Raw genomic sequence first — 13,183 nt, forward strand, 5'->3', positions numbered from 1 at the left:
CTATACACATATCATTTTTTTTATATAATGATTTTTATTTTTTTTCCATTAAACACTGGTTTACAGTGTTCTGACAATTTTCTACCATATAGCATGGTGACCAGTTACCCATACATGTACACATTCTTTTTTCTCACATTATCGTGCTCCATCATAAGTGGCTAGACATAGTTCCCAGCGCTACATAGGATCTCATTGCTAATGAGATCCATTCCAAAGGCAATAGTTTGCATCTATTAACCCCAAGCTCCCCATCTACCTCACTCCCTCCCTCTCCCCCTTGGCAACCACAAGTCTAGTCTCCAAGTCCATGATTTTCTTTTCTGTGGAAAGGTTCATTTGTGCCGTGTATTAGATTCCAGCTACAGGTGATATCACATGCTATTTGTCTTTCTCTTTCTCACTTTCTTCACTCAGTATGAGAGTCTCTAGTTCCATCCATGTTGCTGCAAATGGCGTTATTTTGTTCTTTTTTTATGGCTGAGTAGTATTCCCTTGTGTATATATGCCACATCTTCCTAGTCCAGTCATCTGTCAATAGACATTTGGGTTGTTTCCATGTCTTGGCTGTTGTGAATAGTGATGCAGTGAACATGCAGGTGCATGTGTCTTTTTCAAGGAAAGTTTTGTCTGGATATATGCTCAAGAGTGGGACTCTTGGGTCATATGGTAGTTCTATGTATAGATTTCGAAGGTACCTCCATACTGTTCTTCTCCATAGTGGTTGTACCAGCTTACATTCCCACCAACAGTGCAGGAGGGTTCCCTTCTTTCCACACCCGCTCCAGCACTTGTTATTTGTGGACTTATTAATGATGGCCATTTTGACTGGTGTGAGGTGGTATCTCGTGGTCGTTTTGATTTGCTTTCCTCTAATAATCGGGGATGTGGAGCATTTTTTCGTGTACTTGTTGGCCATCTGTACATCTTCCTTGGGAAAATGTCTATTCAGGTCTTTTGCCCATTTTCCCATTGGGTTGTTGGCTTTTTTCCTGTTGAATTGTATTCAAATCATTTTGTTACACACCTAAAACTAATAGTTATAGTCACTTTCATGTATCTCAATAAAGTATAATATAAGACAATAAAGAGAAAATAGAATAATGAAAATATAGTTGATCCAAATGGACAAAGAAACAGAAGGTAAAAAGGAATAGATGAAACAAATACAAAGATGGTAGATTTTATTCCAACTATATTAATTAATAATTATGTTAATGTAAATCATTGAAATATACTAAGACTTTCATCTCTCTAAACATACAAAATCGTCTAACATACTTTTCACTGTAAAATCATCTAAACATACTAATTGAAACAGATGAAAATTGTCCAAATGTAGCAATTAAGATGTTTTCACAACGGATACAAAAGCAAGACACTACTGTACACTGTCTGTAAGAAATTCACTCTGTAAGGGTGTGGCTCAGTGCTAACAAACCCGACTAGTGTCCATGAGGACACGTCTTTGATCCCTGGCCCTGCTCAGTGGGTTAAGGATCTGGTGTTGCCCTGAGCTGTGGCATAGGTCACAGACGTGGCTTGGATCCAGCGTTGCTGTGGCTGTGGTGTAGCCTGGCAGCTGCCGATTCAATTTGACCCTTAGCCTGGGAACCTCCATATCCCTCAGGCAGCCCTAAAAAGACCCCCCCCCCCCAAAAAAGGTAAAAAGATATAAAATGATATGTCATGCAAACACTAATCAAAGTGAGTGTTAGTATCAGAGTAGACTTCACAGCAGAGAAAATTAACAAAAAAAGAGAAACATTACATAATGACAAAGGGTCAGTTGTCCAAATAGACATGTCTTAAATATGTACATAGCTAACAATAGAGGTATAAGATAGTTGAGTTAAACATAGATATAACTGAAAGGAGAAGTATACAAACTCACAATAATGTTGAAGTTCCTGGAATTCTCACTGTGGCACAGTGGGCTAAGGATTTGATGTTGCTGTGGCTGCAGTGTAGGTTACAGCTGGGGCTCAGATTCACACCCTGGCTTGGGAACTTCCAAATTCCATGGATGGAGCCAAAAAAAGAAAAGGTTGAAGTTCATAGCATTCCTCTCTCAGTGATTGATTGAACAAATAGATGGGAAATTAGTAAGGATATAAAAGTCCTAACACTGTCCATCAACCTGACCAAACTGGAGTAAAACTGGATGACCCAGGGAGTTCCCTGGCGGCTCAGTGAGTTAAGGATCTGGTGTTGTCACTGCTGTGATGTGGGTTGTTCCTGTGTTGTGGGTTCTATTCCTGGTCCAGGAACTTTCATGTGCTATGAGTGTGGCCAAAAAATAAATGGATGAATAGCACAAGATACCCAACAGAAGTTCCATTTGTGGCTCAGCAGATTAAGAACCCAACATAGTTTCCAGGAGGATGTAGGTTTGATCCCTGGCCTCTCTTAGTGGGTTAAGGATCCGGTGTCGCTGCAAGCTGAGTCATAGATCGCAGATGTGGCTCAGAGCCGGTGTTGCTGTGGTGTAGAGGCCCTAGCCTGGTAACTTACATATATCTCAGGTGTGGCCCTAAAAAGAAGAAAAAAAAAGAAAGAAAGGCTATCCAATCACAGAGTCCATGTGTTTTCCATTGCACTTGTATTATTCACCAAGACAGAGATGATATTCTAGGCCACAAAACCTTAATGAATTTAAAAACATTGAAAGATACAAAGGATGCGCTTGGGTCATAATGAAATTAGACTAGAAATCACAGATATATTTGGAAACTCTCCAAAATCCTTGGAAATTAAATGATACTTTTAAATAACTCAAGAAGGAAATCATAAGGGAAGTTTAAAAAGTACTTTGAATTAAATGAAAGTGAAAGCACAGCATATCAAAATTCATGGTATGTGGCTACACCAATGCTATTTAGGAAATAGAGCATTAAATCCTTATATTAAAAAAGAACATTGTGGATATGCTGCATTTTATTTATTCATTCATCAGTTGATGGATGTTTGGGTTGTTTCTGCTTTTTTGCTAGTGTAAATAATGCTACTGTGAACATTTATGTACAGGTTTTGTGTGGACTTAAGTTTTCATTTCTGCTAAGTATGTACCTAGGAGTAGAATTGCTGCATAATGTGCTAATTCTAATGATTTAACTTTTTGAGCAATTGCCATATTATTTTTTTGTAAAGTGGCTGTATCATTTGACATACCCACCAGCAACATATGAAAGTTCCGGTTCCTCCACCTTCTTGCCATGACTGATTTTAGCTGTTCTGCTGAGTGTGAAATGGTATCTTACTGTGGTTTTGATTTGCATCTCCCTAATGATGAGTATCTTTTCCTGTCTTTAATGGTCATTTATATGCTGTCTTTGGAGAAATGTCCATTTAAAAAAATTTTTTTTCATTATAGAATTTTAGAGAGTTCTTTATTTTTATTTTTTTTTATTTTTTATTTTTTTATCTTTTTTATTTATTTATTTTTTTTAGGGCTGCACCCACAGTATATGGAGGTTCCCAGGCTAGGGGTCAAATCAGAGCTACAGCTCCTGGCCTATACCACAGCTACAGCAACGCCAAATCCAAGCTAAGTCTGCAACCTACACCATAGCTCACGGCAACAACACCGGATCCTTAACCCACTGAGCGAGGCTGGGAATTGAACCCGAAACCTCATGGTTACTAGTCAGATTCGTTTCCACTGTACCACATGGGAATTCCAAGTGTTCTTTATTTTGGATAAAAGATTTATGCTTTGTGAATAATTTTCTCTGTTGTTTGACTTGCCTTTTCTCTCTCTTGATAATGTCCTTTGAGATATAAACATTTTTAATTTTGATGAAGTAAAATTTGTCTTTTGTTGCTTGTTTTCAGTGTCTTATCTAAGAAACCATTGCCTAATCCAACAACACAAAGGTTTACTCTTGTATTTTCTTTGAAGAGTTACCATTTTTGCTCTTATATTTAAATATTTGATTATTTTGAATTGTGGGTACATTGTCATTCTTTGAAAAGTTAAATATTTATTACTACATTGTAATATGTAAACTGTATGACCCAGTCATCCCACTCTTAGGTTTTTACCTAAAATCGCTCAAAATCCATGTGCATATCAACTTTATTCATAAGTGTACAAAACTGGAAACAACTCGAGTGTCCTTTAACTGTCCCTTCATTGTCCCCAAGTGTGGTACATCCTTACAATGGAATACAACTTTGCAGTGAAAAAGAACAAAGTTCTGAGATGCCTAGTAACGTGGATAAATCTCAGATGTATCATGCTTATTAAAAGAAGCCATATTCAAAAGGCTACATATAGTATTACTCCATTTATATATGTTTATGATATTCTTGGGAAATAAAACTATAGAAACAGATTACCAGATCAGTGGTTGCTGGGGCTGAGGGTGAGAGAGGAGCAGAGGACTGTTTCTTCCAGTTCTAGAATTGCTTTACTGTTACTGTGATGGTGTTTACATATTAGACATTTGTTAGGACTTTAGGAACTATACACCAAAATGTGTGGATTTTACTCTGTATAAATTATACCTTAAAGTAAAATAAATTTTTAAAAAAGTAGTTCTTTAGGAGTATATTTCCTGTTGAGGATGGTGTTTCTCCTGCTGTAAAGCAGTTTTCACAGTTATCCCAGGGTTTCTTTTCCCTACCTTGTGTACAGGTGTTACTTTATCCCTTGTAAAAAGTGCCATTGCTTAGTGTTGCATTTCAGCAGGATCACTAAGAAAGCAAACACCACCAGTGGCTTTTCATCCTTCCCAGCCACCGTCAGCTCTGGGCAGGGTTGTCTACCTGGTTGCACTGCCACGCAGATTTGGGCAAACCATGCCTGTTCTCTACAGATATCCAACGTGTACCACTGTTCTTGTGACAGAATCCTCACCAAATATTTCTTGGAATGAGAAGGAAGTGTCAGATGTCTGTATAATTCTAGCTTCTTAAAGTATACTTTTTAGAAGAAAAATCTAAAGCTATGTGTGTTAGTTTCCTTTTGCTGTTAAAACAGATTATCACAGACTTAGTGGCTTAAAACAAGGCAAAGTTATCAGTTTACTTTTTGTTCTGGAGGGCAGGAGTCTTTTTTGTTTTGTTTTGTTTTTGTCTTTTTAGGGCTGCACTGGCAGCATATGGAGGTTCCCAGGCTAGGGGTCGAATAGAAGTTGTAGCCGCTGGCCTACACCACACCTACAGCAACATGAGATCCTTAACCCACTGAGTAAGGCTAGGAATCGAGCCTGCATCCTCATTGATGCTAGTCAGATTCGTTTCCTCTGACCACAATGAGAACTCCAAGTCTTTATTTATTTATTTTTTAATGTGTGATTGATTTAGGTGCCTCATTAGTGTAGTAGGTAGCACATCAGTCTCATCATAAAGTATAGTTGATTTGACTTACAATGTTGTGCCAATTTCTGGTGTACAGCAGAATAACTCAGTCATACATATATGTACTTTCTTTTTTTATATGTATTATTTTCCATCATGGTCTATCCCAGGAGATTGGATATAGTTCCCTGTGCTACACAGCAGGACCTTATTGTCTATCCTTTTTAAATGTAATAGTTTGCATCTACTAACCCCAAATTCCCAGTCCATCGCACTCCCTCCCCAATCCCCCTTGGCAACCACAAATCTGCTCTGTGTCTCTGAGACTGTTTCTCTTCTGTAGATAGGTTCATTTGTACCATATTTTAGATTCCACATGTAAGTGATATCTTATGGTATTTGTCTTTCTCTTTCTGACTTATTTCGCTTAGTGTGATAATCCGTGGTTTTATCCATGTTGCTGCAGATGGCATTATTTCATTCTTTTTATGGCTGAGTAGTATTCCACTATATGTATGTATGCGTATGTGTGTGTGTATACCTATAGATATAGACGTACACACACACTGCATCTTCTTAATCCATTCTTCTGTTGATGGACATTTAAGTTGTTTCTGTGTCTTGGCTATTGTGAATAGTGCTTCAATGAACAAAGGGGTGTGTGTATCTTTTTGAATTAGTTTTGTCTGTATAACCCAAGAGTGGAATTGCTGGATCATATGGTAGCTCTATATTTAGTTTTCTGAGGAACCTCCATACTGTTTTCCATGGTGTTTATACCAATTTGCATTCTCACCAACAGTTTCGGAGGGTTCCCTTTTTGGAGGCTAGAGGTCTTAAAAAATGGGTTGCAGGTGTGCATTCTTTCTGGGGGCTCTCAGGGAGAATTAGTTTCCTTGCCTTTTCCACCTTTTCAAGGCTTCTTTTCTGGCTCATGGCCTTGCATCATTGTGATGTTTGCTTCTTTGCTCACATCTCCTTAGGCTCTGACTCTCCTGCCCGTCTCTTCCCCTGATAAACGCCCTTGTGATTACATTGGGCCCTTTCAGGTAGTTCAGGATAATCTTATCATCTCAAGATTTTTAATCACATCCTCAAAGTTCTTTTTGCCGTATATGTTACTGTCTTGATAGGTTATGGGGGTGAAGACCTACTCAGCTTTAGGGGGGCTATTTTTCTGTCTTGTCACATGAAGGAAATTATTTTGGTAGGGTCTAAAATTTAGGATCACTACTTTTAGGGAATGAGGTAAATTTAGAAATGTTCATATTTCTGGAAGTGCAAAATGGATAATAACGCTTGTGAAGGAAGAAGGAGGCACCCTAATAAGAAAAGAAAACTGCGGGAAGGTGTGGTGTGTGGTTATCTGAGAGTCTGTTTTGTCTTCTTGTTTTCTTTTTTTTGCTGCCCCTTGGCATGTGGAGTTCCTAGCCCAGGGATCAGATCCAAGCTGCAGTTGCGACTTAGGCCACAGCTTTGGCAACCCCAGATTCTTTAACCCACTGTACCGGGTCAGGGGTCGAACCCATGTCCTGGCCCTGCAGAGACGCCACTGATCTCATTGCGCCACAGTGGAAACTCCTCTTTTTTTTTTTTTTTTTTTTGTCTTTTTAGGGCTGTACCTTTGGCATGTGGAGGTCTCAGGCTAGGAGTCGAATCAGAGCTCTAGCCTCCAGCCTATACCACAGCCACAGCAATGCGGGACCTGAGCTACGTTTGTGACCTATAACACGGGTCACGGCAACACCAGGAATGGAACCCGCATCATCGTGGTTCCTAGTTGGGTTCATTAACCATTGAACCACGAAGGGAACTCCCTACTCTTATAATTTATAGCATGTCTGACTTTCATGATATTTAGTGATAATCTGCTAACATGAATTATCTGTTTTTAAATTCGATGCTTTCTAATCATTTGCTCTTTTCAAAAAAAAAAGTGATTGCTAGTAGAAGAAAATAGGATGTCTAGAATTTGGTTTCTAAATATCGTCTTCTAATAAAAGGAGTTAGGACTCCTTGGTGAAGGGTTGATTCCAAATTTGGGGAAATGCAAGATGAGCTTGGAATATGTTTTGGTACCAGAAAGTAAGAGTGCTCACCACCTCCCGCAAAGCGAAAAAGATAAGCAGTCAAAAAGTCACAGAAACAATTTGAGGGGACTCAATGACCAAAGCCAGTCAAATGAACAAAAAGTAAATAATGATAGTCATGGGTTATAGTTCATGAAGTAAGTGCCCATGAATCCATACTAAGTCCTGTAAACAATTGGGTAAGTGGATTGGAATAAGAACAGTCTTCCCTTCAGTAGAATTCTAGTCCATGTCTATAAAAGGAACAGTGGAAATAATATGGCATTAGCAAACCCACAGGTAACAGTTGTAGGCAAGAGCTGTCAATGGATGCTAAAGTCAGTGAGCCAACGTATGCTGAGACACAGGATATTTGCATAGTCTCAGTGGATTGCCCCATGGGGTGCTTACAAGGCAAAAGTAATAGTTTCATGGTAGAGAAATCTGACAGACCATAACCAGTTATCTGGCTACCATTCCCAGTAATAAGGGACCGTTGTTACATCATGGACCCATGATTTAGGCCCCAAGAAGGGTACAATGTCGTTTCTCTGATGTTCTTGCCCAAAATGTACTGCCTCAGTTTAATCATAAGGCAATATCAGAAAGCCCCACATTGAGGGCCATTGTATAAAATAACTCTTGAGCAGTGTCATGGTCCCGAGGGTCAAGGAGACCAGGCACACTTAGATCCTGGACCAAGGAGACACAGCAGCTAAACACGGTGGGATCCTGGTGGGGCCCTGGACCAGGGCAAAGATGCTGGTACTAAAACTGGTGACATTTGAATAAGGTCTGTAGATTAGTTAATAGGCTTGTATTAGTTTCACTTATTTTACTAAGATAATATGCAGTGTTCACATTAGAAGTTGGGCCAAGAGTGTACAGGAATTCTTTATACTAAATTTGCAACTTTTAATGTAAAATTATTTCAGAATAAAAGCTTAAAACACGTAAAAAGAAAATATACTCTGTGTTGCCCAGACAGTGGCATTTCATAGTTGAGTGGTCAAATTGCTGAGAGTGTACTAGGTTCAGTGCCAACTCTAGTGGTAAACTTTTATGAAACAGAATTTCCACTCTTGAGGTACTTATAGCTGTTCAAGAGGTTGAGAAAGATGTGCAGGCCAATAAATGTCATCAGTTAACTTAATGCAGATGAAAGAAAGAGCTCCTAATGTATTTATAGAAATTAAAAAATTTTTCTTTTATTTAGAGGTTTGTTGTTGTTGTTTGCTGTATATGGCCACTCCCACGGCATATGGAGGTTCCCAGGCTAGGGGTCGAATCAGAGCTGTAGCCATCGGCCTTCGCCAGAGCCACAGCAATGTGGGATCCAAGCCACGTCTGCAACCTACACCACAGCTCACGGCAACGCCGGATGCCTAACCCACTGAGCAAGGCCAGGGATCGAACCCGAAACTTCATGGTTCCTAGTCGAATTCATTAACTACCGAGCCACGATGGGAACTCTGTCCTAAAGATGTTTTGGATTGAAATGACTTCGTGCCCAGGTTGAATTCTTTGTAGTAGATTGTTGTTTCTGCATTGGTCATTATCAGCAGAAGGCTTTTCAGTGTATGATAGAGAACGGATTTCCTGAGTATCATCAGAGTCCCAGCTGTTAGGGCATTATTTACTTCCTGTGTTATGTTTTGAAATAGGAAAGGAGAGAGTCTGGTCCAGCACAGTATTGTGTTGCCAACTTTATTTACAGCTTGTGAATGGACTGTGGGTTGCGTATGTGAAAGTTAATGGCCTTGGAATGAAAGGAGGGGGCAGTACCTTGATTAGGTCTGTGTCAGAGGGGTAGGGGTGTTCTTGGCCTTCGTGTGACCCCAGGGCACTCAGGGAGCTTTTCTTTTTTGCCATCCAGAGTATGACAAGACAGTTTTTTGTGTGTCAGAAAGTAGATGCTAAGAAGTAAAACCTGGTTCTTCTTTGAGGCTGTTTTAAGGACAGAATTTAAGATGCAAATGAGTTGATTCTGAGCATTGTGATCTCTTTTGGTTGCAAAAACCGTGATGTGCCAGAGGGGGTAGGAGTCACTGAGAACAAGATTCAGGCTGGACAGAAGGCCTTTCTCCTTTGTTTTCCAGGGGTGGTGAGACAGTGTTACTGTCTAAGTATCCCCCCAGCCCCCACTTTTACGACCTCTTAGTCACCCATTCCCAGTTTGATTTCAGAAAGTTCTTTTGCAAATAAACTGGTATAATTCCTCACTCTCGTTAAAAACTTTGGTTCCTCATCTCCCTGTGTGTTTCTTTTCACCCATGGGAGAGGACGGGGGCAGGTATACTGAGCTTACAGGAGATGAGCAGGAATTTGAACTGTTTAAATGGAGAAAACTGATTTCTAGAATAAAAGGACAATTGTCAACTGCCTTTCTTCCCAGGAAAGCTGGGAGGCCTCAATCACATGGCCCATCGTTTATAGACTCTAAAAATAGAACAGTGCTGGTCTCATCTGTAAGGATACAGTTCCAGTTCCCAGGCCCTTCTGCTACTCAGCGTCCAGCATTTGACTGTTCTTGTCTTACTTCCTTTGTTTTTATAATGAAATCTCAGATGGGCTGATTTAGACCAGAGGAGATAATACTGAAGCTTGACTTCAGTCACTGAGATGCTGAGCTTGTAAACATCTCTTGTAAAATAATGACTACCTTGTTGGCACAGAGTTTCAGAAACTGTGGAGGAGTGTCACCGTGGATTCAATGGATGAGGAGAAAATTGAAGAGTATCTGAAGCGACAGGGTATTTCTTCCATGCAGGAATCCGGACCAAAGAAAGTGGTATGTACTCTCTAGCAGAAAATGGCCTCCTCTTTGAACTGTTAGCTTGCTTCCTGTGCGGCTATCTGAAGAGCAGGTAGGTAGGTCTCCCTTCCAGAGTTTTCTGTGTCCTTAATGCCATGACCTTGCTCAGAAGCATTCAGATCATGTCTGGTGTATGGGTGGATGGCCCTCAGGTGCTGTTCCCCAGGTGTGTGAGAGCCCCGCCCTAAGCCCGTCCTGGCAGGGATTGCTCTCAAGCTCCAGCCAATGGACTTCCAGTGCCGGCATGCTGTCTTCCCAGTTTCTAGCAGGGGCCTGCTCATCACCCTCTTCTTTATGACCTTCATCCTGCCCCCTCCCACTTGCTCCCGGAGCCCCATGGACTGGTGCCTGGCTTTGCCTTAGCCCTGATCACACTGAATTGTCTTTGTTGACTCGCAGGTCCCTTAGGAACCAGATACTATTGTCTTTATAGCTCCAAATCCTGCTCACTGGAGAGATTTGTAATCAAATGTACCAGCTAACTGACTTCTCCAGCCCAGGTGGAGGTGTATTTCACCACCACCCTGGACACTGGCAGCTCTGCAACTCTCCCTTGTTCCCTTGCCCACTGTCGTGCCTTGTAGCTTGCCTTCTTTGTGACTCTGTGTGTGTTTCATTCAGTGAATTTTTAGACTCCTTAAAAGGGAAATTTATTGCTCGTGATCTCAGTGAATCAGTGCGATGCAGCACTTCATGGTTTTCTTTCATTGCTTAGTTTGTTGATTTTTTTATTGTGTGATATTAATATTTCAAGTATACAGTAAAGAGAATTAAAAGAGAATAATACTTAACAAATCTTCCTGTGTCCATCCACTTTCCACTTCCCAGTGTTGTCCTATCTCTATATTTTACTGTATTTGTTTCAGATCTTCTTCTTTTCTTATTGGTAATGGTGGATAGATTTTTAAACCTGCTAATAGAAATGAAAAACAAAGAGCTTTACTGCTTCTTTTCTTATGTTCTTAGTGTCTAGAATAGTTCTGCTCACTTTCATCCCAGTCCAATTTTTTCAAGGTGGAGGTAGGCTCTTCACTGTCGCAGAAAGCAGCAGTTGACAGTTGGGGAGTGTGCTATGGATTGGTGTGTGTGAAGCCGGGCCACAGAACAGAAAAATGTCACAATCTGCTGCTGGCTTCTGGGGCATCTGTCATAAATCCTCTCCATATTACTGCTCTGAAGAGCTGTTGTTACTCATTCTTTTTACCTTCTCCTGTAGGCCCCTATTCAGAGAAGGAAGAAGCCTGCTTCTCAGAAAAAGCGACGGTTTAAGACTCACAATGAGCACTTGGCTGGGGTGCTGAAGGACTACTCAGACATTGCGCCTGGCAAGTAGTGAACACTTTTGTCTGAGAGCAAAGAGTTAGAAAGTCAAGATCTTCCTCGTTGACGCTGGGACATGAAGACTGGCCGTCTCCCCATTCTCCTTCTGAGGACCGAGGAGAGGAGCAGTTGAGTTTACAGAACAAATGCAGATCACCAGTCTCGAAGCTTATTGTAACTAATGGGCTAATGAGAAATGTGCTTTTCCCTGTTACCCTCTGTCACTTCTTGGGGGAAAGGCACTCAGCATGGCATGCAGGTGTCTTTGCTATTTATCTACTTCTAAGTGGTTCCTGGTTCCATTTTTCCTCTTGTATTACTTTAGAACAAGTTTGCCGATAGTCTTGAATGCAATATTTGTTTATTCCAAAGGAACATATTTATATTAAAATCATCGTAGAAGGAGCTCTAAGATGTCAGTGAGTTCAGTTTGCTTCTTTCTATGCTTGACAGTGGCTGGCGGCAGCTCCGGCCTTTGACTCCCACAGGTGCTTGTTTGGAATGTTGTGGAAGACTGTTATCTGTGCTTTGCTGAGCATGTGGATTTCATAATTGGAGCACAAGGTGTGCCTCTTGTTAGCAAGTGAAGCAGTGAAGATACACTGTGTGTGATTTTTTTTTTTTTTTTTTTTTTTTAGGGCCGCACCTGTGGCTTAAGGAGGTTCCCAGGCTAGGGGTCAAATCTGAGCTGTAGCTGCCGACCTACACCGAAGCTCACAGGAACGCTGGATCCTTAACCCACTGAGGGAGGCCAGGGATCGAACCTGCAACCTCATGGTTCTAATCAGATTCTTTTCCACTGTGCCATGACGGGAACTCCTACATGTGATTTTTAATGCTTTCTTTTAAAAGGATAAGTCAGTAGTTAGCCTCTTGTCTGTCATAAGTCACATCCTCATGTCATTGCCAATAGGGTGGATGGAGTCGGCTTGCTGACTTCAATATCAGCATCACCAGGTCCCAGCCTGGAGGGCCTGGCCCAGAGGTGAGGCTTCCCTCTGTCTCCCCAGCACTGGTCCAGCTCATGAGAGCTGTTAGCAGACACCAGGGTTCTGAGGTGTCGTGTTGACTTTGGGGGACAGCTATGTCATTCCAGCCTTCTATAGTAAACTACCCATTTTTCCTATCTGTGCTTGTTTTATGGTATGTGGTGGGCCTTTGGATTGATTGTTACAGTCCTCATATCGCAAATTGAAATTCTAGTGGGTTGTAACAAACGAGGTTTGGTGTTCTCAACAAAGGAATGGTGGTAACCTAAAGCAGTTAGCACTTTGTATAGATGACAAGGAGACTTTTTGCTGTTGTAGTTTTTATTTTTATCCTTTCTATTTACTTCTCATCTGTTTTCAGCATCATCTTATTTCAGTGTTCTCTTTCCTCTTTCATATATCCAAGACCCAAAATATGGCATCAGAAGATGTAAAACTGAGGCTCCTCATGATAAATTTAGAAAATGGGAATCACAGCCTGTCTTGCTTTGTAGAGGATTCTTGTTAGTAAGAAAGACCTTATATCTTATAGTATAAGCTGGTTTTCTGGTAAAAAAAAATCTGGAGCTAGCTTATTCCAAGTGTGCCTACTTTTTTTGTGGTCTGTACATACCCCTCCTCCCCATTTTATTGAGATGTAATTGACATACATCACTGTGTAAGTTTAAGGTGTACAGCATAATGAT

The 13,183-nt window shown here is 40.7% G+C and overlaps 1 protein-coding gene across 1 annotated transcript in view; it reads left to right on the forward strand.

Annotated features, from left to right (window-relative positions):
* The window catches only part of GTF2E2 (general transcription factor IIE subunit 2), an 81,087-nt gene extending 69,174 nt beyond the window's left edge, over nucleotides 1-11,913 (forward strand). The window contains 2 exon segments of the mRNA NM_001244861.1: nucleotides 10,049-10,164; nucleotides 11,405-11,913. Coding sequence (NP_001231790.1) covers nucleotides 10,049-10,164; nucleotides 11,405-11,521 — 233 coding nt within the window. The 3' untranslated portion in view covers nucleotides 11,522-11,913.

Source organism: Sus scrofa, chromosome 15, assembly GCF_000003025.6.
Source record: "Sus scrofa isolate TJ Tabasco breed Duroc chromosome 15, Sscrofa11.1, whole genome shotgun sequence".
NCBI lineage: Eukaryota > Metazoa > Chordata > Mammalia > Artiodactyla > Suidae > Sus > Sus scrofa.